This window comes from Petromyzon marinus, chromosome 12 (assembly GCF_048934315.1).
Source record: "Petromyzon marinus isolate PM22_M1 ecotype Great Lakes invasive population chromosome 12, UKy_Petmar_22M1.pri1.0, whole genome shotgun sequence".
Classification (NCBI taxonomy): domain Eukaryota; kingdom Metazoa; phylum Chordata; class Hyperoartia; order Petromyzontiformes; family Petromyzontidae; genus Petromyzon; species Petromyzon marinus.
In genome coordinates this window covers 1532306-1554404 of record NC_133678.1, presented here as the reverse complement: position 1 = coordinate 1554404, position 22099 = coordinate 1532306, and the positions used below count along the sequence as shown (strand labels likewise).

General features: G+C 55.2%; 1 protein-coding gene and 1 long non-coding RNA gene across 2 annotated transcripts in view; one reads left to right on the top strand and one right to left on the bottom strand.

Annotated features, from left to right (window-relative positions):
- The window catches only part of LOC116941757 (uncharacterized), a 28456-nt gene extending 7173 nt beyond the window's left edge, over positions 1 to 21283 (top strand). Inside the window, exon 2 of the long non-coding RNA XR_004402718.2 lies at positions 19161 to 21283. This is a non-coding gene — a long non-coding RNA (uncharacterized LOC116941757). The remainder of the gene's footprint in view (positions 1 to 19160) is intronic.
- Positions 476 to 16623, bottom strand: LOC116941745 (retinol dehydrogenase 10-A-like). Its single transcript, XM_032953120.2, has 5 exons — positions 15854 to 16623; positions 9290 to 9388; positions 6108 to 6253; positions 5660 to 5794; positions 476 to 4011 (listed from the first exon to the last, which is right to left on the bottom strand). The coding sequence occupies exons 1-5, from the start codon at positions 16307 to 16309 to the stop codon at positions 3843 to 3845; spliced, it is 1005 nt and encodes a 334-aa protein (XP_032809011.1). The 5' UTR covers positions 16310 to 16623; the 3' UTR covers positions 476 to 3842.
- Positions 21284 to 22099: the final 816 nt, after the last annotated feature.

Below are 22099 nucleotides of genomic sequence, written 5' to 3'. Positions count from 1 at the left end.
AGACGTGTCGCTTGGTTTCCTCAATTTAACTGCTGCCGCAGACAAAGCTTAGATTGTAGACGCCGGGGTATTGCATGCCAGGGATCACATCCTTCACAGATGGGATCAGATCACGAATTTTACGTGCTGTGTAAATTTGAACCTGGATCTTGTGTTTGCACATGATTTTGGAGATCTTTTTGGTGACCCCTGCTATATATGGCAAGGTGATGGTTTTGGTTGATTCCTCAGATGGTTCTTTGGTTGGGGTGATAGCTTTACGGATTGTGTAGTCTGAATTTCCATTCATCTTAAGAACCTGGTATACGTGTTCCAGTTTACTGCCTAGGTGATGATGGTCGGAAATACATGGAGCTCTATGGTGTAGAGTTTTGATGAGGGAATTCTTCTGGGAAGGATGGTGGCATCCAAGAATGGTAGCTTTGCCATCCTTTTCCACCTCCATAGTGAATATGATGGATGTACACAAAACCCATTCACGTAATACAGCATATATATTTTTTATTCAGAGAGCCACGCTACTGAGTCACAGGACTCACTGCCAGGAGGGTCCTGCCGCTGCTCCATTGAGGCGTTTGTTTGTAAGATGTTGTCAGCCGATTACCGACGAGTCGTGATTATTAATCACGTGGGGAGGAGGAAACCGGAGCACGCGGAGACAACCTACACTCTATCCCAACCTCCATAGATGAACACGGATGGAGATTAGTACACTTGCTGTACTGCCTTCTCCTGGCGAGCCAGGGTACGGCTCCTCCACGACACCTCCATCCAAGGGAAGGGAGTTTCGAAACAATCTTTAAGTGATTCACTAAAACCCTCGCTACTGCTGCTGCTGTCCCCACACGGCGCTGGGTCACATTAGGGTACACGTGGATCAGGTGTGGCGATCACGGGGGGGAGTGGGGGTGGAGGGGGGGCTGCGGTGGGGGAAGGGGAGGGGTGCAGGGGTGGTTGGAGGAGGAGGGGGGAGGGGTATGGGGTGGAGGAGGGGCAGGGGGTGGAGAGGGGGAGGGGCCAAAATGTTTTGAGCATCCACTAGGTAGTCTGAACATACATGAGTTTATTCGTAGTAATACTGAAGGGGTGTATCTGGTTCTCAAAGGCTTCTATCAGTGAAACTCCTCAGAAGGCAGTGTAACACGTAGTCGTCAGACAAGGCGTGTTTAATCTTTAACTCTCTCGTCAGCCCCCCCCCCCCATCAAGGTGCGTGCGAAGCACAGTCTCCAACTCCTCTCCGTCTCTCTCCCGGCCGCTCTACGTACGCGTCCTGAACAAGGGCCATCGCTCGAAACGTCACCTTTCACATCCTTCACCGTACAAGGCTACAAAGACAAAGATTCCCCCATATAGCCTCAACATTATGTTGGGGCAAGTGCTGTTCGCGAGTAGCACCTGCGAAGGCCGACACGGCACACGAGGGGGTGGGTGGCCAGCACCACGCCCGGCCGCCTTTGTCTCTCGAGTGGCGATGTTAACTACACACCGCACCAGCTACTCATTTGTCACAGACATACAGACACACACACAGACATACAGACACACATATACAGACACACACATACACAGACACAAACACACAGACACATACACAACCGCCATTCGCCACTAAGTGGCGGTGACGTCACCACGACGCTTGTGCCAGGCTATGTGCACCCTGAGGCCACGTGAAGTGTCGAACGCCCGCTGGCAGGAGGTCACGGGGCAGACCCAGGTGCCACGGGTCGACTGACTGAGATGACTGGCTGATGCACCACCTGTGCCCCTTACTGTGCCAACCTGCTGTGCTTTAGCCACCCGGCGCTCCGCTCGTTGTTGTGAGCGTCGCTCCTCCGCCCTCCGTTGTTGTTGGAGGGCGACTACCTCCAACTGCCCAGTAGCGTCCTTCATGAGCCTTCTCCACAGAGGCCGATCTTGACACCGCTGGTACCAGTTATCGGCAAGCCCACTCAGCTCCACATCCTCCTGTACCACATCACTCCATCTCTTCTCTAGCCCGTGCCGCGCCCGCTTAGCCCCCTCAATCCGGCCAAACAAAAGCTGTTTCGGCATGCGGTGGCTGGGCATGCCGGCTACATGACCCAGCCAACGCAGCCTTGCCTGCCGGAGGAGCTCACCGATGGGACCGTGCCCAGATCTTTCAAAGATTTGTGAACTCACACAATCCAGCCTGGTTAAACCCAGGATGGATCGTAGGCAGGCCAGCCTAAATGTTTCTAACCGGCGAAGATGTTCCATTAGGGGGGTCCACGTTTCGCAAGCGTAGAGAAGGGAGGGAATGACCGTGGCCGAGAAGACCTGAAGCTTAGTGCGGAGCGACAGACCAGGTAGCTTCCACACAGCGTTACGCAACCGATGAAAAGATATTGCCGCTCGACTGATTCGGAGTGAGACCTCTGCTGTTAAACTGGAGCCGGTCATAAGCACACTGCCCAAGTATGGGAAACTCTCCACAACTGCCCCATCACCGATTGGGAGTTGGGGGGGTGGAGACACAAACACACAGACAACAACAACCACCATTCGCCACTAAGTGGCGGTGACGTCACCACGACGCTTGTGCCAGGCTATGTGCACCCTGAGGCCACGTGAAGTGTCGAACGCCCGCTGGCAGGAGGTCACGGGGCAGACCCAGGTGCCACGGGTCGACTGACTGAGATGACTGGCTGATGCACCACCTGTGGCCCCTACTGTGCAAACCTGCTGTGCTTTAGCCACCCGGCGCTCCGCTCGTTGTTGTGAGCGTCGCTCCTCCGCCCTCCGTTGTTGTTGGAGGGCGACTACCTCCAACTGCCCAGTAGCGTCCGTCACGAGCCTCCTCCACAGTGGCCGATCTTGACACCGCTGGTACCAGTCATCGGCAAGTCCACTCAGCTCCACGTCCTCCTGTACCACACCACTCCATCTCTTCTCTAGCCTGTGCCGCGCCCGCTTAGCCCCCTCAATCCAGCCGAACAAAAGCTGTTTCGGCATGCGGTGGCTGGGCATGCGGGCTACATGACCCAGCCATCGCAGCCTTCTCCGCCGGAGGAGCTCACCGATGGGACCTTGCCCAGATCTTTTAAGGATTTGTGAGCTCCTCACACAATCCAGTCCTGGTTAAACCCAGGATGGATCGTAGGCAGGCCAGCCTAAATGTTTCTAACCGGCGAAGATGTTCCATTAGGGCGGTCCACGTTTCGCAACCGTAGAGAAGGGAGGGAATGACCGTGGCCGAGAAGACCTGAAATTTAGTGCGGAGCGACAGACCAGGTAGCTTCCACACAGCGTTACGCAACCGATGAAAAGATATTGCCGCTCGACTGATTCGGAGTGAGACCTCTGCTGTTAAACTGGAGCCGGTCATAAGCACACTGCCCAGGTATGGGAAACTCTCCACTCTCTCCACAACTGCCCCATCACCGATTGGGAGTTGTGGGGGTGGAGTGTCCGATGGTACAATTAATTCCCACTAAACCACGAGTTAAACACAGACGCACAGACACACACACGGACACACACACAGACACGCACACAGACACACACACAGACACACGGACACACACAGACATACACACAGACACACACACAGACACACGGACACACAGACACGCACACAGACGCACAGACACACACACACGTGCGGCGTCATTGGCGCGACGCGCTGGAGCTCGCTTGGCGTCAGTAAGACGCAGCGACTGAACCTGGCACTGGGGAGGGAGGCAGGAGGGTCTGGCCCAGCCTGGCAGGTGTGTTAGTGTTGGAGCTAGAGCTGTCCTCGCTCTCCGATTCGCCGTCACTCTCTAACGGCGACGGCGTTGTACAGCGCGCACGATCTCTTCACAGACGCGGTGGGGGGGGGTCACTTCTGCTCGCTCGCTGGCGCGAGATTTGCTCCGCCACCACCGGCGCTGTCGTTATCGCTTCTCTGGCTGCTCTGCAGCTGTTTCTGCGCCTCGAGGAAGGGGTACATGCAGCGGTCGGCGCCCAGGAAGTGGTAGAGCGACGAGAGGGCTTCCGAGGGCAGGAAGCTGGCGCGATGGTGCGTGGCGGGAGGGAGGGGGGCAGCGTAGTTATATTCTTCGTGGTCCACGGTTCGTGCTATCGGCATCATCGTGGTCACCGTCATCACGGCTACCCTCATCATGGTCATCATCATCGTGGTCATCAATATGGTCAGCATCATCATGGTCATCATCATCATGGTCAGCATCATGGCTATTATTATCATGTCATCATCTGGGTCATCATCGTGGTCATCATCTGGGCCATCATCGTGGTCATCATCATGGTCAGCATCATGGTCAGCATCATGATCATGGTCATCATCATCATGGTCATCATCATGGTCAGCATCGTGGTCATCATCATCATGGTCATCATCATCATGATCACCTCATTCCTGCTGACATCATCCTGACTGTGATAGATAAGTGGACAACGCGCCTGCTGCTGCTCATCTCCGTCTCTCCACACGAAGCTACAACAGCGTTCTCTACACAACCCATCGCCCCCACGTGTCTCTACACAACCCATAGGCCCCACACTTCTCTACACAACCCATCGGCCCCACGTGTCTCTACACAACCCATCGCCCCCACGTGTCTCTACACAACCCATCGCCCCCACGTGTCTCTACACAACCCATCGGCCCCACGTGTCTCTACACAACCCACAGGCCCCACGTGTCTCTACACAACCCATAGGCCCCACGCTTCTCTAGACAACCCATCGGCCCCACGCTTCTCTACACAACCCATAGGCCCCACGTGTCTCTACACAACCCATAGGCCCCACACTTCTCTACACAACCCATCGGCCCCACGTGTCTCTACACAACCCATCGCCCCCACGTTTCTCTACACAACCCATAGGCCCCACGTGTCTCTACACAACCCATAGGCCCCACGTGTCTCTACACAACCCACAGGCCCCACACTTCTCTACACAACCCAGCAGCCCCACGTGTCTCTACAATACCCATAGGCCCCACGTGTCTCTACACAACCCATAGGCCCCACACTTCTCTACACAACCGATAGGCCCCACGTGTCTCTACACAACCCATCGGCCCCACGCTTCTCTACACAACCCATAGGCCCCACGTTTCTCTACACAACCCATCGGCCCCACGGCCGTCTGGGAGTCTTTACCGTCAGCAGTATTGGTTCAGGACAAGCAAAGCTCTGGAGCGGTTTTGACATGCATTGCTTGCTTGAGTCAATGCTGGTGAACTGCCAAATGTTCATCAGCAAGAACCCGCTCTGTTGCATGTGGGTCCTAATGGACGACTAGCGTTACCATGGTGATCGCCATGATTGCGATCGGAATAAACTGTGTGTGCGGGGGGGGGGTGTTAAAGGTAACAAATGTTGCATTGGAGGCATGAAGTGGAGGTTACAAAGGGGTGGAGGGATGGTGGGATGGGTGTTGGGATCGTGGAGGGATGTACGGGTTAGGGATGGGAGGATGCGTTGTCTCGAAAAGATGAGCTGGGTGGAGGATGAGGACGGTGATGGAGGATGGGGAGGAGGGTGGAGGATGAGGTTGGTAGAGGATGGGGAGGGTGGAGGAGGAGGGTGGAGGATGACGTTAGTAGAGGATGGGGAGGAGGGTGGAGGATGAGGAGGGTGGAGGGTGAGTAGGAGGAGGGTGAGGAGGAGGGTGGAGGTGGCCCACCTCTTGAGGAACACCACGAGGTACATGAGACGAGGGATACACACGAGGGGCTGGTCCGTGAGGATGGCGCGCACCGCCTCGCTCACGCAGCGCTCCGGCCGCAGCGGCGGCAGCAGCAGAGACTCGATCTCACGGCTGAGTCGCACGGAGACACCGTGGGGACACGGGGAGACACGGGGGCACGGGGAGGCACACGGGGACACTGTGGGCATGGGGACGCGGGGACACCATGGGCCACAACCGCCTCTACCTGGACACCTCCTCCCTCTATTCAATCACCTCCACCTGGAGTCAAAAACCTCCTCCTGCCCGTAGCGCCGCACCCCACTCGCTCCTCGCCCCCCTCCCCCCCGCATTTGTGTGACCAGGTGGGCCCCAAGTGGGCCCCAAGTGGGTCCCAAGTGGGTCCCAAGTGGGCCCCACAGTGGCCGCTGCGTTGGCCCCTCACCGGATGTGACAGCCCCTGAACATGCCCGTGTCCACCAGGTATGGGCACACCAGCGTGGTCTTCACGCCGCCCTTGCCCATCGCCTTGATCTCGTGCGCCAGAGACTCGTGGAAGCCGACTGCCCCGAACTTACTGGCGCAGTAGTCCTGTTGGGAGCGGGCGGGACGCGTCAGTGCAACATCACGTGGTATCACGTCTTCATCATTGCCATCGCCATCATCACGATCATCATCACGATCATCATGATCATCATCACGGTCATGCTAACGCAAGACGCGTGCGCGTTCATTCGTGTTGATTCTGTGTAGGCGAGGTTGAGTACTCAAGAGGCCAGGATAGGGGGTTGCCATTGGCAAGAGCGACCTGGTTTCATTTAATAAGATTTTGTTTTGAAGTCGGTAAAAAAACACCTCAATATTTGAAGAGGCGCAATGCCACTGTGGTGAATACGAGACGGTGGGGTCACCAATAAGCGACGTCACGAAGCAGCAGTCCTTAAAGAGCCGCAGGTTGGCAACCCCCGATATAGTGGGTGAGTGAGTGGGTGAGTGGGTGAGTGGCTGAGTGAGTGGGTAAGTGAGTGAGTGGGTGAGTGAGTGAGTGAGTGGGTGAGTGAGTGGGTGAGTGGCTCAGTGAGTGGGTGAGTGAGTGAGTGGCTGAGTGAGTGGGTGAGTGAGTGGCTGAGTGAGTGGGTGAGTGAGTGAGTGGGTGAGTGAGTGGGTGAGTGAGTGAGTAGGTGAGTGAGTGAGTGGGTGGGTGAGTGAGTGGCTGAGTGAGTGGGTGAGTGAGTGAGGGGTGAGTGAGTGAGTGGGTAGGTGGGTGAGTGAGTGGGTGAGTGGGTGAGTGAGTGGGTGAGTGAATGAGTGAGTGAATGAGTGGGTGAGTGAGTGCGTGAGTGAGTGAGTGCGTGAGTGGGTGAGTGAGTGGGTGAGTGAGTGGGTGAGTGAGTGGGTGAGTGCGTGAATGAGTGGGTGAGTGGGTGAGTGAGTGAGTGGGTGAGTGAGTGGGTGAGTGAGTGAGTGGGTGGGTGAGTGAGTGAGTGAGTGGGTGGGTGAGTGGGTGGGTGAGTGGGTGAGTGAGTGAGTGAGTGGGTGAGTGAATGAGTGGGTGAGTGAGTGAGTGGGTGAGTGAGTGGGTGAGTGAGTGTGTGAGTGAATGAGTGGGTGAGTCAGTGGGTGAGTGGGTGAGTGAGTGGGTGAGTGGGTGAGTGAATGAGTGAGTGAATGGGTGAGTGAGTGAGTGAGTGCGTGAGTGAGTGAGTGGGTGAGTGAGTGAGTGAGTGCGTGAGTGAGTGGGTGAGTGGGTGAGTGAGTGGGTGAGTGAGTGGGTGAGTGCGTGAATGAGTGGGTGAGTGGGTGAGTGAGTGGGTGGGTGAGTGAGTGAGTGGGTGGGTGAGTGGGTGGGTGGGTGGGTGAGTGGGTGGGTGAGTGGGTGAGTGAGTGGGTGAGTGAGTGAGTGGGTGAGTGAGTGTGTGAGTGAATGAGTGAGTGGGTGAGTGAGTGAGTGAGTGGGTGAGTGAGTGGGTGGGTGGGTGAGTGAGTGAGTGGGTGAGTGGGTGAGTGAGTGGGTGAGTGAGTGAGTGGGTGAATAGGTGAGTGAATGAATGAGTGAATGGGTGAGTGAGTGCGTGAGTGAATGAGTGAGTGAGTGCGTGAGTGAGTGAGTGGGTGAGTGAGTGGGTGAGTGCGTGAATGAGTGGGTGAGTGGGTGAGTGAGTGAGTGGGTGAGTGAGTGGGTGAGTGAGTGGGTGGGTGAGTGAGTGAGTGAGTGGGTGGGTGGGTGGGTGAGTGAGTGAGTGGGTGAGTGAGTGAGTGGGTAGGTGGGTGAGTGAGTGGGTGAGTGGGTGAGTGAGTGGGTGAGTGAATGAATGAGTGAGTGAATGGGTGAGTGAGTGAGTTAGTGCGTGAGTGAGTGAGTGAGTGGGTGAGTGAGTGAGTGAGTGCGTGAGTGAGTGGGTGAGTGAGTGGGTGAGTGAGTGGGTGAGTGAGTGGGTGAGTGAGTGGGTGAGTGCGTGAATGAGTGGGTGAGTGGGTGAGTGAGTGGGTGGGTGAGTGAGTGAGTGGGTGGGTGGGTGAGTGGGTGGGTGGGTGAGTGGGTGGGTGAGTGGGTGAGTGAGTGGGTGAGTGAGTGAGTGAGTGGGTGAGTGAGTGTGTGAGTGAATGAGTGAGTGGGTGAGTGAGTGAGTGGGTGAGTGAGTGGGTGGGTGGGTGGGTGAGTGAGTGAGTGGGTGAGTGGGTGAGTGAGTGGGTGAGTGAGTGAGTGGGTGAATAGGTGAGTGAATGAGTGAGTGAATGGGTGAGTGAGTGCGTGAGTGAATGAGTGAGTGAGTGCGTGAGTGAGTGAGTGGGTGAGTGAGTGGGTGAGTGCGTGAATGAGTGGGTGAGTGGGTGAGTGGGTGAGTGAGTGAGTGGGTGAGTGAGTGGGTGAGTGAGTGGGTGGGTGAGTGAGTGGGTGGGTGGGTGGGTGAGTGGGTGGGTGGGTGGGTGAGTGGGTGAGTGAGTGGGTGAGTGAATGAGTGGGTGAGTGAATGAGTGGGTGAGTGAGTGTGTGAGTGAATGAGTGAGTGGGTGAGTCAGTGAGTGAGTGGGTGAGTGGGTGAGTGAGTGGGTGAGTGAATGAGTGAATGAGTGGGTGAGTGAGTGCATGAGTGAGTGAGTGGGTGAGTGAGTGAGTGGGTGAGTGGGTGAGTGGGTGAGTGAGTGAGTGAGTGGGTGAATGAGTGGGTGTATGAGTACGTGGGTGAGTGGGTGGGTGAGTAGGTGGGTGGGTGGGTGAGTGGGTGGGTGAGTGGGTGAGTGAGTGGGTGAGTGAGTGAGTGGGTGAGTGAGTGTGTGAGTGAATGAGTGAGTGAATGAGTGAGTGGGTGAGTGAGTGGGTGAGTGAGTGGGTGAGTGAGTGGGTGAGCGAGTGAGAAATGTTTAACCCGGTGAAAACTCAAGAGACCAGGATAGTCTCACCAATAGCTTCCATTGGCCTATACGGTAGATCTTTGTCTTTAATGAGTGTGGGGAGCGGTGGCGCAGTGCTTAGTGCGGTGTTGACCACACAACGCCCCCTCGTGCGCCGTGGCGGCCTTCCACAGGTGCCGCTACTTCTCCTGACAAACAGCACTTGCCCCAATGGCCTGCCGAGGCTATACGGGGGTGGGGGGGACCTTTGTCTGTGTGAGTGAGCTCGCTTGCCTCCACCCCCGCGGTGCTGAAGAGGCCCAGGGCGCTGGCGATGGTCACGATGTGTCCATGGTTCTTCTCCACCATGTCCGGCAGGAAGGCCTTGACCGTCTGAGGTCAACCGGTCAGAGAGAGCGAGAGAGGTCATTAGGTCAAGGAGAGGGGTAATTGTGTGATAGCGAGGTCATTCGGTCAAGGAGAGGGGTCATTTGTGTGAGAGCGAGCGAGGTCATTCGGTCACGGAGAGGGACAATCGTGAGAGAGGTCATTCGGTCAATGATAGGGGTCGTTGGGTGAGAGCGGGCGAGGTCATTCGGTCAAGGAGAGGGGTGATTGTGAGATAGGTCATTCGGTTAAGGAGAGGGTTCATTGTGAGAGAGGTAATTCGGTCAAGGAGAGGGGTGATTGCGAGAGAGGTAATTCGGTCAAGGAGAGGGTTCGTTGTGAGAGAAGTCATTCGGTCAAGGAGAGGGGTGATTGCGAGATGTCATTCGGTCAAGGAGAGGGTTTATTGCGAGATAGGTCATTCGGTCAAGGAGAGGGGTCATTTGTGAGAGAGGTCATTCGGTCAACGATAGGGGTCATTGTGAGAGAGAGCGAGGAGTTCACAGAGCCGCGTGATTTCGGGATCTTGCATCGTCGTCTCAACAGCCCCTCGCGGTCACGTGAGCGGTACCAATTCACTCTCTCGCGCGCGCACGCACGCACACTTAATTGGGCGACGAGGTGGAGGTAGTGGGGGTGGGTGGTGGGATGGCGGTGGGGGTGGTGGGGTGGTGGTGGGGTGGCGGTGGGGGTGGTGGGCCAATTAGCGAGCACCACGAGTTGGGGGATAAGCCGGACCCCGTCGATCCGAGTCACGATGCGGGCTGATCCCCGTCACGAGGCCGCGCTCAGGAGGAGGATTAGCGCCTCGCCTCCTCCACAACTTTGACTAAGAGCAACACAGCCCTCGTCGTGTTCCTTGCTAGTTGGAGTGTGTCCTTGATTCAACCCAGGAAGGCATCGCCGAGAAGTCTCACGAGTCCTTATCAGGAGGGTCCGGCTACGCTGGGATGATTGGCCATGGATTTTGTGATGAGTGGTGGGTTTTTGTGTGAGTTTGTACGACTGTGTGGGTCTATGGGTCTCTGTATGACTGTGTGGGTCTGTGGGTCTCTGTAAGACTGTGTGGGTCTGTGGGTCTCTGTGTGTCTGTAAGACTGTGTGGGTCTGTGGGTCTCTGTGTGAGTCTGTAAGACTGTGTGGGTCTGTGGGTCTCTATGTGAGTCTGTAAGACTGTGTGGGTCTCTATGTGGGTCTCTGTGTGAGTCTGTAAGACTGTGTGGGTCTGTGGGTCTCTATGTGAGTCTGTAAGACTGTGTGGGTCTGTGGGTCTCGATGTGGGTCTGTGGGTCTCTGTGTGAGTCTGTAAGACTGTGTGGGTGTGTGGGTCTCTATGTGAGTCTGTAAGACTATGTGGGTCTGTGGGTCTCTGTGTGAGTCGGTAAGACTATGTGGGTCTGTGGGTCTCTGTGTGAGTCTGTGGGTCTCTGTGTGAGTCTGTAAGACTGTGTGGGTCTGTGGGTCTCTGTGCGAGTCTGTAAGACTGTGTGGGTCTGTGGGTCTCTGTGCGAGTCTGTAAGACTGTGTGGGTCTGTGGGTCTCTGTGTGAGTCTGTAAGACTGTGTGAGTCTGTGGGTCTCTGTGTGAGTCTGTAAGACTGGGTGGGTCTGTGGGTCTCTGTGTGAGTCTGTAAGACTGGGTGGGTCTGTGGGTCTCTGTGTGAGTCTGTGGATCTCTGTGTGAGTCTGTGGATCTCTGTGTGAGTCTGTGGGTCTCTGTGTGGGTCTGTGGGTCTCTATGTGAGTCTGTAAGACTGTGTGGGTCTGTGGGTCTCTATGTGGGTCTGTGGGTCTCTGTGTGAGTCTGTAAGACTGTGTGGGTCTGTGGGTCTCTATGTGAGTCTGTAAGACTGTGTGGGTCTGTGGGTCTCTGTGAGTCTGTAAGGCTGTGTGGGTCTGTGGGTCTCTATGTGAGTCTGTAAGACTGTGTGGGTCTGTGGGTCTTGATGTGGGTCTGTGGGTCTCTGTGTGAGTCTGTAAGTCTGTGTGGGTCTGTGGGTCTCTATGTGAGTCCGTAAGACTGTGTGGGTCTGTGGGTCTCTATGTGAGTCTGTAAGACTATGTGGGTCTGTGGGTCTCTGTGTGAGTCGGTAAGACTGTGTGGGTCTGTGGGTCTCTATGTGAGTCTGTGGGTCTCTGTGTGAGTCTGTAAGACTGTGTGGGTCTGTGGGTCTCTGTGCGAGTCTGTAAGACTGTGTGGGTCTGTGGGTCTCTGTGCGAGTCTGTAAGACTGTGTGGGTCTGTGGGTCTCTGTGTGAGTCTGTAAGACTGTGTGAGTCTGTGGGTCTCTGTGTGAGTCTGTAAGACTGGGTGGGTCTGTGGGTCTCTGTGTGAGTCTGTAAGACTGGGTGGGTCTGTGGGTCTCTGTGTGAATCTGTGGATCTCTGTGTGAGTCTGTGGATCTCTGTGTGAGTCTGTGGGTCTCTGTGTGGGTCTGTGGGTCTCTATGTGAGTCTGTAAGACTGTGTGGGTCTGTGGGTCTCTATGTGAGTCTGTAAGACTGTGTGAGTCTGTGGGTCTCTGTGTGAGTCTGTAAGACTGGGTGGGTCTGTGGGTCTCTGTGTGAGTCTGTAAGACTGTGTGGGTCTGTGGGTCTCTGTGTGAGTCTGTAGACTGTGTGGGTCTGTGGGTCTCTGTGTGAGTCTGTAAGACTGTGTGGGTCTGTGGGTCTCTGCGTGAGTCTGTGGGTCTCTGTGTGGGTCTGTGGGTCTCTATGTGAGTCTGTGGGTCTCTGTGTGAGTCTGTAAGACTGTGGGTCTGTGGGTCTCTGTGTGAGTCTGTGGGCCTCTGTGTGAGTCTGTAAGACTGTGTGGGTCTGTGGGTCTCTATGTGAGTCTGTGGGTCTCTGTGTGAGTCTGTAAGACTGTGTGGGTCTGTGGGTCTCTGTGTGAGTCTGTGGGTCTCTGTGTGGGTCTGTGGGTCTCTATGTGAGTCTATAAGACTGTGTGGGTCTGTGGGTCTCTATGTGAGTCTGTGGGTCTCTGTGTGAGTCTGTAAGACTGTGTGGGTCTGTGGGTCTCTGTGTGAGTCTGTGGGTCTCTGTGTGGGTCTGTGGGTCTCTTCGTGAGTCTGTAAGACTGTGTGGGTCTGTGGGTCTCTATGTGAGTCTGTGGGTCTCTGTGTGAGTCTGTAAGACTGTGTGGGTCTGTGGGTCTCTGTGTGGGTCTGTAAGATTGTGTGGGTCTGTGGGTCCATGTGTGAGTCTGTAGACTGTGTGGGACTGTGGGTCTCTATGTGAGTGTGTAAGACTGTGTGGGTCTGTGGGTCTCTGTGAGTCTGTAAGGCTGTGTGGGTCTGTGGGTCTCTATGTGAGTCTGTAAGACTGTGTGGGTCTGTGGGTCTCGATGTGGGTCTGTGGGTCTCTGTGTGAGTCTGTAAGACTGTATGCGTCTGTGGGTCTCTATGTGAGTCTGTAAGACTGTGTGGGTCTGTGGGTCTCTATGTGAGTCTGTAAGACTATTTGGGTCTGTGGGTCTCTGTGTGAGTCGGTAAGACTGTGTGGGTCTGTGGGTCTCTATGTGAGTCTGTGGGTCTCTGTGTGAGTCTGTAAGACTGTGTGGGTCTGTGGGTCTCTGTGCGAGTCTGTAAGACTGTGTGGGTCTGTGGGTCTCTGTGCGAGTCTGTAAGACTGTGTGGGTCTGTGGGTCTCTGTGTGAGTCTGTAAGACTGTGTGAGTCTGTGGGTCTCTGTGTGAGTCTGTAAGACTGGGTGGGTCTGTGGGTCTCTGTGTGAGTCTGTAAGACTGGGTGGGTCTGTGGGTCTCTGTGTGAATCTGTGGATCTCTGTGTGAGTCTGTGGAGCTCTGTGTGAGTCTGTGGGTCTCTGTGTGGGTCTGTGGGTCTCTATGTGAGTCTGTAAGACTGTGTGGGTCTGTGGGTCTCTATGTGAGTCTGTAAGACTGTGTGAGTCTGTGGGTCTCTGTGTGAGTCTGTAAGACTGGGTGGGTCTGTGGGTCTCTGTGTGAGTCTGTAAGACTGTGTGGGTCTGTGGGTCTCTGTGTGAGTCTGTAGACTGTGTGGGTCTGTGGGTCTCTGTGTGAGTCTGTAAGACTGTGTGGGTCTGTGGGTCTCTGCGTGAGTCTGTGGGTCTCTGTGTGGGTCTGTGGGTCTCTATGTGAGTCTGTGGGTCTCTGTGTGAGTCTGTAAGACTGTGGGTCTGTGGGTCTCTGTGTGAGTCTGTGGGCCTCTGTGTGAGTCTGTAAGACTGTGTGGGTCTGTGGGTCTCTATGTGAGTCTGTGGGTCTTTGTGTGAGTCTGTAAGACTGTGTGGGTCTGTGGGTCTCTGTGTGAGTCTGTGGGTCTCTGTGTGGGTCTGTGGGTCTCTATGTGAGTCTATAAGACTGTGTGGGTCTCTATGTGAGTCTGTGGGTCTCTGTGTGAGTCTGTAAGACTGTGTGGGTCTGTGGGTCTCTGTGTGAGTCTGTGGGTCTCTGTGTGGGTCTGTGGGTCTCTTCGTGAGTCTGTAAGACTGTGTGGGTCTGTGGGTATCTATGTGAGTCTGTGGGTCTCTGTGTGAGTCTGTAAGACTGTGTGGGTCTGTGGGTCTCTGTGTGGGTCTGTAAGATTGTGTGGGTCTGTGGGTCCATGTGTGAGTCTGTAGACTGTGTGGGTCTGTGGGTCTCTATGTGAGTCTGTAAGACTGTGTGGGTCTGTGGGTCTCTGTGTGAGTCTGTGGGTCTCTGTGTGGGTCTGTGGGACTCTATGTGAGTCTGTAAGACTGTGTGTGTCTGTGGGTCTCTATGAGTCTGTAAGACTGGGTGGGTCTGTGGGTCTCTGTGCGAGTCTGTAAGACTGTGTGGGTCTGTGGATCTCTATGCGAGTCTGTAAGACTGTGTGGGTCTGTGGGTCTCTATGTGAATCTGTGGGTCTCTGTGTGAGTCTGTAAGACTGTGTGGGTCTGTGGGTCTCTGTGTGAGTCTGTGGGCCTCTGTGTGAGTCTGTAAGTCTGTGTGGGTCTGTGGGTCTCTGTGTGAGTCTGTGGGTCTCTGTGTGGGTCTGTGGGTCTCTATGTGAGTCTGTAAGACTGTGTGGGTCTGTGGGTCTCTGTGTGGGTCTGTAAGATTGTGTGGGTCTGTGGGTCCATGTGTGAGTCTGTAGACTGTGTGGGTCTGTGGGTCTCTGTGAGTCTGTAAGGCTGTGTGGGTCTGTGGGTCTCTGTGTGAGTCTGTGGGTCTCTGTGTGGGTCTGTGGGACTCTATGTGAGTCTGTAAGACTGTGTGGGTCTCTATGTGAGTCTGTGGGTCTCTGTGTGAGTCTGTAAGACTGTGTGGGTCTCTGTGTGAGTCTGTGGGTCTCTGTGGGTCTCTGTGTGAGTCTGTAAGACTATGCGAGTCTGTGGGTCTCTGAGTGAGTCTGTAAGACTGTGTGGGTCTGTGGGTCTCTATGAGTCTGTAAGACTGGGTGGGTCTGTGGGTCTCTGTGCGAGTCTGTTAGACTGTGTGGGTATATGGGTTTCTGTGTGAGTCTGTAAGACTGTGTGAGTCTGTGGGTCTCTGTGTGAGTCGATCGGTCTCTGTTCCATGGTCAGTGTCAGCGTGTCACTACGAGTGTGCCAGTGAATGTGCCTCTGTCGGTGTGTGCATGGCATTGCCACAGTGTGCCACTACGTGCGTGTCACTGTGAGTGTGTCACTGTGAGTGTGTCACTGCCCACCATGTGTCACTACGAGTGTGCCAGTGAGCACGTGCCACTGGCACGCACACTCTCTCTCTCACACGCACACTCTCTCTCTCACACACGCACACTCTCTCTCACACACACGCACACTCTCTCTCACACACACGCACAGTCCCTCACACACACAGTCTCTCACACACACACGCACACCCTCTCTCTCTCTCACACACGCACAGTCTCTCACACACACGCACACTCTCACACACACGCACACTCTCTCTCACACACACGCACAGTCTCTCTCACACACACGCACACTCTCTTTCACACACACGTACACTCTCTCTCACACACACGCACAGTCTCTCACACACAGTAGCTCACACACACACGCACACTCTCTCTCTCACACACACGCACAGTCTCTCTCACACACACGCACACTCTCTCTCTCTCACACACACGCACACTCTCTCTCTCACACACGCACAGTCTCTCACACACACGCACACTTTCTCTCACACACACACGCACAGTCTCTCACACACACACGCACACTCTCTCCCTCACACACACGCATAGTCTCTCTCACACACACGCACACTCTCTCTCTCTCTCACACACACTTTCACAGTCTCTCACACACACACGCACACTCTCTCACACACACACACACTTTCACAGTCTCTCTCACACGCACGCACAGTCTCTCACACACACAGTCTCTCACACACATACGCACACTCTCTCACACACACACGCACAGTCTCTCTCACACACACACCCACACTCTCTCTCTCTCACACACACACGCGCACGGACCCATCGTCCTCCACGCGCCATGCACCCCCACGCACCCAGAAGTGCGCGGTGCAGTTCACGGACAGAGTCCTCTCGATGAGGCGGTCGGGGCAGTCGAGGAGCGGTCTCCCCGACACCACCCCGGCGTTGTTGATGAGCATTGTCGGGTGTCGGCCCATCTCGCGCCGCACGCTCTCGGCCACGCGGTACACCTCGGCACTGCGGCTCACGTCGCACGTGAACGCCACGGCGCGGGCGCCCAGCGACTCGCGAAGCTCGCGCGCCGTCGCCTCAACCGCGGCGCCGTCGAGGTCCCAGAGGGCCACGCAGGCCCCCCGCGAGGCGAGCTCGCGCGCGAAGAGGCGTCCCAGGCCCCCCGCGGCGCCCGTGATAACGCAGAGGTCCTGCGCCACGCTCTTGGGACGAGGGCGCACGACCCAACGCGAGCCCGCGGCCAGGAGGGCGCGCAGCACGCGGCCCACGGTCAACACGAGGTCCAGTAACACGTGCATGGTGGGTGGAGTGGGCGGGTGGGTGAGAGTGAGTGTGGAAGTGTGGGCGAGTGAGTCTGAGTGAGTGTGGGGAGTGTTTTAAAGAGAGAGTGTGTGGGTGAGTGTAATAATAGGTGCTCGCTAAGAGCGGTGATCGGTCCAGCAGTGAGAGTACTGAATACGTGGTGAGGGACTCTGTCTATGGAGTCTGTTGGGTGAAACAGACCCTGAGTATGACGCCTCCTCTATCACCTCCTCTACCTCCTCCTCGATCTCCTCCTCACTGATCCTGGAGTCGCTCTGCGCTCGAGGCCCGCGTCCCTCCACATTTAAAGGATGGGGGGGGGGGTCACTCCCTCCCCCGCCCCCTCGCGCGCCCCCCCCCCCCTAAGGGGGGGGGATGAAAATCGCGAGTTTCACTTCGAGATGAGAGCCGCGAAGCCAGGCTCCATCTCATACTCCACCTCCTCCTCCTCCACCTCCTCCTCCCTCTCTCCTCCACCTCCTCCCTCTCTCCTCCACCTCCTCCCTCTCTTTTTTTACGATCAGAAGAAACAAGAAGATGCTCGGTGTAGTCGGCACTTTGCTCCGTTCATCATTTCGTTTTTTTTTGTTTTTTTTTAATGCTTTGCTTTATGTAACCCCCCCCCCCCCTTTTAAATGAAAGACCCAAAATATGTTTTTCTTTTTTCTTTCCCCTTCCCTCTCTCTCTACCCCCCTCTCTGCCTCTCCTCTCTCTCTACCCCCTCTCCGCCCCCCCCTCTCTCTGCCCCCTCTCTTCCTACTCCATTTCTCCTCCACCTCCCCCTCTCCTCCACCTCCTCCTCCCTCTCTACTCCACCTCCTCCTCCCCCTCTCCTCCACCTCCTCCTCCCTCTCTACTCCACCTCCCCCTCTCCTCCACCTCCTCCCTCTCTCCTCCTCCCCCTCTCCTCCACCTCCTCCTCTCTCTCTCCTCCTCCACCTCCTCCTCCCCCTCTCCTCCACCTACTCACTCTCCCCTCCTCCCTCTCTCCTCCACCTCCTCCTCCCTCTCTCCTCCACCTCCTCCCTCTCTCCTCCACCTCCTCCTCCCCCTCTTCCTCCACCTCCTCCTCCCCTTCTCCTCCTCCTCCCCCTCTTCCTCCACCTCCTCCCCCTCTCCTCCACCTCCCTCTCTACTCCACCTCCTCCCTACTGAACCTCCGCCACCCTCCTCCCCACCCCTCTTCATTCCGCGAGTTAGCCACCGTGTTAACTCGAGTTATCGAGTTATCAAGTTATCGAGTTATCGTGATCACATCCTCTGTGTTACCCCGGCAGTGGGGTAAGAGAGTCTATGAGGGGAGCGGTGGCGCAATGATTATCACACTGTGCTACGAACCTGGCGACCCGAGTTCGATTCGGGCTCACAGCCAACGTCAGTGACGTATATCTGAACAGGTTCCGGGCTTCCCCTGGGTTGACTCAGCCTTAACAATTAGTACCAGGTGCGATGGGGAGACAAAGGCAGCCGGGCCTGACGGCTCCCCCTCCTACCCACCCACCTCGTGTGCCGTGTCGGCCTTCACAGGTGCTGCTACTCGCTCACGGCACTTGCCCCAACACTCCGTTAAAGGCTGCACGGGAGATCTTCGTCTTCGAGACATTTGGAGCAGTGGCTAGCGCACCGCACTATAAAACAGGCGACACGAGTTCAATTTGCGGCCATGTCCACCGTTCTCACCCGCCGCCGTAGGAATGTGGAATTTCCACCGCTGGCTCTGACAGGGCTGTGAAAGCATGAGATGAGCAGCATAAGGGCCAGTGCTCACGAGGAGCAGCAGGGCAATCACTGTGAAAACGTGCGCGTGTGCTGCGATCCATCAGGGCCTGGACTTGACACTTTCATATCGCGTAGCGCCCTGCCTGACACTTGATTCGGTGTCAGCTGATACGGCCATCCAAGCTCTCGCAGAGAAAGGCCTTAATGTGTTTGTGCCTGTTACTCAATAGCTACTCAGGGCAACTTTGTACCCGCGGCTACAAAGACAAAGATCCCCCGTGTCGCCTTTAACATATTGTTGGGGGCAAGTGCTGTGAGTAGCGAGTAGCGCCTATGAAGGCCGGCACGGCACACGAGGGGGTGGGTGGCCGGCACCACGCCCGGCTAGAATCAGAATCTGTATTTATCCTGGAGAAATCCGATGAGCTATGAAGCTCTTTTTCAAGGGCACGCGAGCGCCACGGAGGCCACGTGGAGTCGTGAGACGGAACGCCGTCAATCGCGAGCCTCTCGCCCGCTCGCCGATGAACGTTGAGCGCGCTTGGACAAATTAACAAACTGGCAAGGCTGCTGGTCGAGACGATACGGACCCACCCCACCCTGGACTACCTCGGATCCCACGGAGCAGCACTCGCTCGCAACTTTCTTCGCACGAATTGCGTCAGAACGCCGGCTGCCACAAAATGCGGAGAACTCCCAGAGGCGGCGAAGGAGCTCAACGTAGCGGGGAGTCACGGGGATCCTCTTCTCTCCTGAGCAGTGCCGCATTAGCCTCGTGGCTACTATGTAGTAGCAGCTACTGTATATGTAGTAGCAGCTACTATATATGTAGTACATATGTAGTAGTACATATGTAGTACATTTGTAGTAGTAGCTACTTTCAAGGGCCCCACGCTAAATGCTTTCAAGCTACCAATTACGGTTCAGCGATTCTGCACTTGATCTATTACAGTAGCAATATATGAACGACTGGGTGTTTAAGGTTAGCGATCTGTCGTATTATCTGGCTGTATAGCAAACGAAACAATACAATGACTTTACTATGCAAGTTAAACATTTGTGTTTTAATATTTACGTGTTTTTTTGTTTTATTTTATTTAATGCCCCTTTATAACATCGTGCTACAGGCCCCGCTGCTTCTGCGTGCGTGCGCCGAAAACTCCCGGAGTGATCGGCGCCGGAAGGCATCTCACAGCGATCGCCAGCGACGGGTCCTGACCGTCGAACCCGCCTGGATGCCTCCACGGCGCTTGCGACCAGCCCCTGGCACTGACAACTTCCTTCGTGTGAGAAGGGCACCCGTTCGGCACCCGTTCTCACACGCGTCGCGTTCCTGGACCTCACGGCGGCGTTACCACCACGGCGGGGGTCTGTGGCGCCGGGCGCCGCACTTGCTGCCGAAGCTGTCACGAGGCCTGCCGCGTTGGCAAGTGAACAAGTCTCGAGCGTCTTCTCAAACATCGCTGCTTCCAGGACATCAACAACAACAACACGGCCAGCTCATTGGAGATGGACGGTGTCTGTTCTTACCCCCGACGATCATCTACGACATCTACATCGCACAGCTATCGACCCGTACGGTTTACCCCGTATTCTTGTACAGGGAGAGTGAGTGTTCAGGTCCAAGCGGCGTTACAGCCGTTTCAACAGGGGCATCACGCATGGCTGTGTCTATCTGTTTGTGTTTCTCCCTCGCGATGGGACTTTGTAGGATGAACGTTGAGATTTTTAAGGGTCCCCGGGTGACCATTAAGTTCTGAGTTGGTCTGTAACAAGGTAGGGCACCGATAAGGGGTTGACAGCTATGAAATCGACGACCTGCCGCGTGACCAGGTTGTGCACGTGGTGTTGGGGCGTGCGACTGCGTGGCAGGCCGCGGTGGCATGCCGGGAGCCGGGAGGCCGTGGTCGCAGGTCGCCTGCGGCTGTGAAGTCCGTCACTGGTGGTGGTGGTTGTTGTTGTTCTGCATGTGCTGGAGGAGGAGGTTGTCACGTGGCTCTGTGCTGACGTGGGCTGACGTCCACTCACACAGAACGTTGGCATGTTTATTTAATTCAAGTCTATTTTTCTTGTGTATCCGGTGCTCTGCGTGAAAGTCAAAAGCATGCGCTAAATAAATAAATCACCTCGGTTGGACACCTGAAGCAGCCGCCAACCCATCACCCCGACTAGAAATCCGCGGCAGCCGCCACCTCATCACTTCGCTTACAACCCTACAGCAGCCGCCAACCCATACCCCGGTGAGAAAACGCGGCAGCCGCCAAACTCATCACCTAGGCTAGACACCTGGAGGAGCCGCCAACCCCCCCCGCCCCCCAATTAGAAGTCCGCGGCAGCCGCCAACTAATCACCTCGGTTAGAAACCTTCAGCAGCCGCCAACCTACCGCCGAGATTAGAAATCCGCGGCAGCCGCCAACACACCGCGCGGTGCTGCCAGATCAGAGGGTAAAGGTCCTCCCCCCCGGCTTTGCAATCGGGGGAATGTGCAGTTAGGAACGGGGCGTAAATACAGGATCAGATTCGTCGAACAGGGAGATTTAGATTCGGTTTTAATCGGCACTGGAGCCGGCGACACCAAATACAATGGAGCAGAGGGCCCTTTGTTAATAAAAAAAACACAGAGCAATCGCCACACTGGAGTGCTCGGTGGCCTGGGCAAGGCAGTACACCAAGTAGGTTCCAGAATTCGTGCTCGGTGCGGTGAATGTTTTTGTTCCTCTCCGGGTTCGCCGGTTTCCTACAACGTGAAGGCAAACTCGTACACACAGACGGAGGGCAGTGGAGCGACGCTCACAACAACGACTGGAGCGCCGGGCGGGTAAAACGCAGCGAGGTGGCACAACAGGGGGTGGGGGGCACACAGTTCTGCCAGGCATCTCAGTCAACCCATGTCGCCTGGCTCTGTCCCGTGACTTCTTACAAACCGCGAGCCCTCGACACTTCACGTGGCCTCAATGTGCACCTACTCTGGCACAAGGCTGTGGTGGCAAACAGCGGTGGTTGTTGTGTTGTTACAGTATGCTGCGCAGAGGTTTAACCGTCATGTTGTTGAGTGTTCAAAGCTGCAACAATAACAACAGCAACATCAACAGATTCGTGTCTTTTAATTGCAAGAATACAAATATATAAATTTTAGATTTATATTCAGCAGCATCAGCAGTCGCCTTCTTTCTGCCCTTCATGTAAATATTTTTGCAATGTTAATGATTCATTGTTTTCCCCGATGATAATATTAAAATTGTTCTTGAACGCTGGCGAACATTGTTCTGTCCCTGTAAATAACAAAAACGTCACGAAACACGTTCGTAAACAATGGTCCGCCTCCTTTAAAGTAAATAAACAGAGAGGCCAGTCGAGAGAGAGAGATTATGTGAATACGAGTTAGACACCGCACTTTCTTTACACAACATATTTTTACGGCAATTTTTTGTTATATAAACGAATGATGTAATGAAATCACACGCATTACATTAACAGTGCAGTTGTGCACTGCATGCTTTTTGTCATCAATTTCAAAAAAGTTAAAAAAATTATAATCGTTCAATAATTCAACATTCACTTTTACAGATACTTAATAACTTCGAACAACGTTGCATAAGCACCAGCGTGCTTGGCGTAGCGGCAACACGCGCAAGCCTCTTGACGCACCGGTCCCAGGTTCAAATTCTGCTCTACTTTTATTTCTCTCCGCCTGATGACGACCGCTTTGTGTTGCAATAAAAAAAACAACGTCGTGGGTTTAAACATTTTTTCTTTATTTTCTATCTACGTGACTTTACCGAAAGAACCAAAGAATATGAATTCCTGCAGTCACGAAAGTTTTCAGTCAAAATTCGTACGTTACAATTTACGTGATGGCGTCATCACGCACACTAATTTCCCCAACCGCGGCATGCGCAGCGCGATCACTTAGAGCGCCTGCAAAGGAGAAGTTTGTGTGGAAGCAGCGGTGGCTCAGCGCGCTGGAACCAGCTGGAACCAGAGCCTAGCAGCACGAAGGTTGCTGGGTTCAAATCCAGCTCTGCCCCGGCTGAACGCGCGCAATAAATACGCACGGCAACCATA

Excerpts from the sequence above, each read along its gene's own strand:
- LOC116941745 (XM_032953120.2), bottom strand. The coding sequence starts at position 16,309 with ATGCACGTGTTACTGGACCTCGTGTTGACCGTGGGCCGCGTGCTGCGC. Across the intron at positions 9,389-15,853 it reads ACTGCACCGCGCACTTCTGG|ACGGTCAAGGCCTTCCTGCC; the intron begins GTGCGTGGGGGT and ends GGTTGACCTCAG. Across the intron at positions 5,795-6,107 it reads TTCAGGGGCTGTCACATCCG|CCGTGAGATCGAGTCTCTGC; the intron begins GTGAGGGGCCAA and ends CGTGCGACTCAG.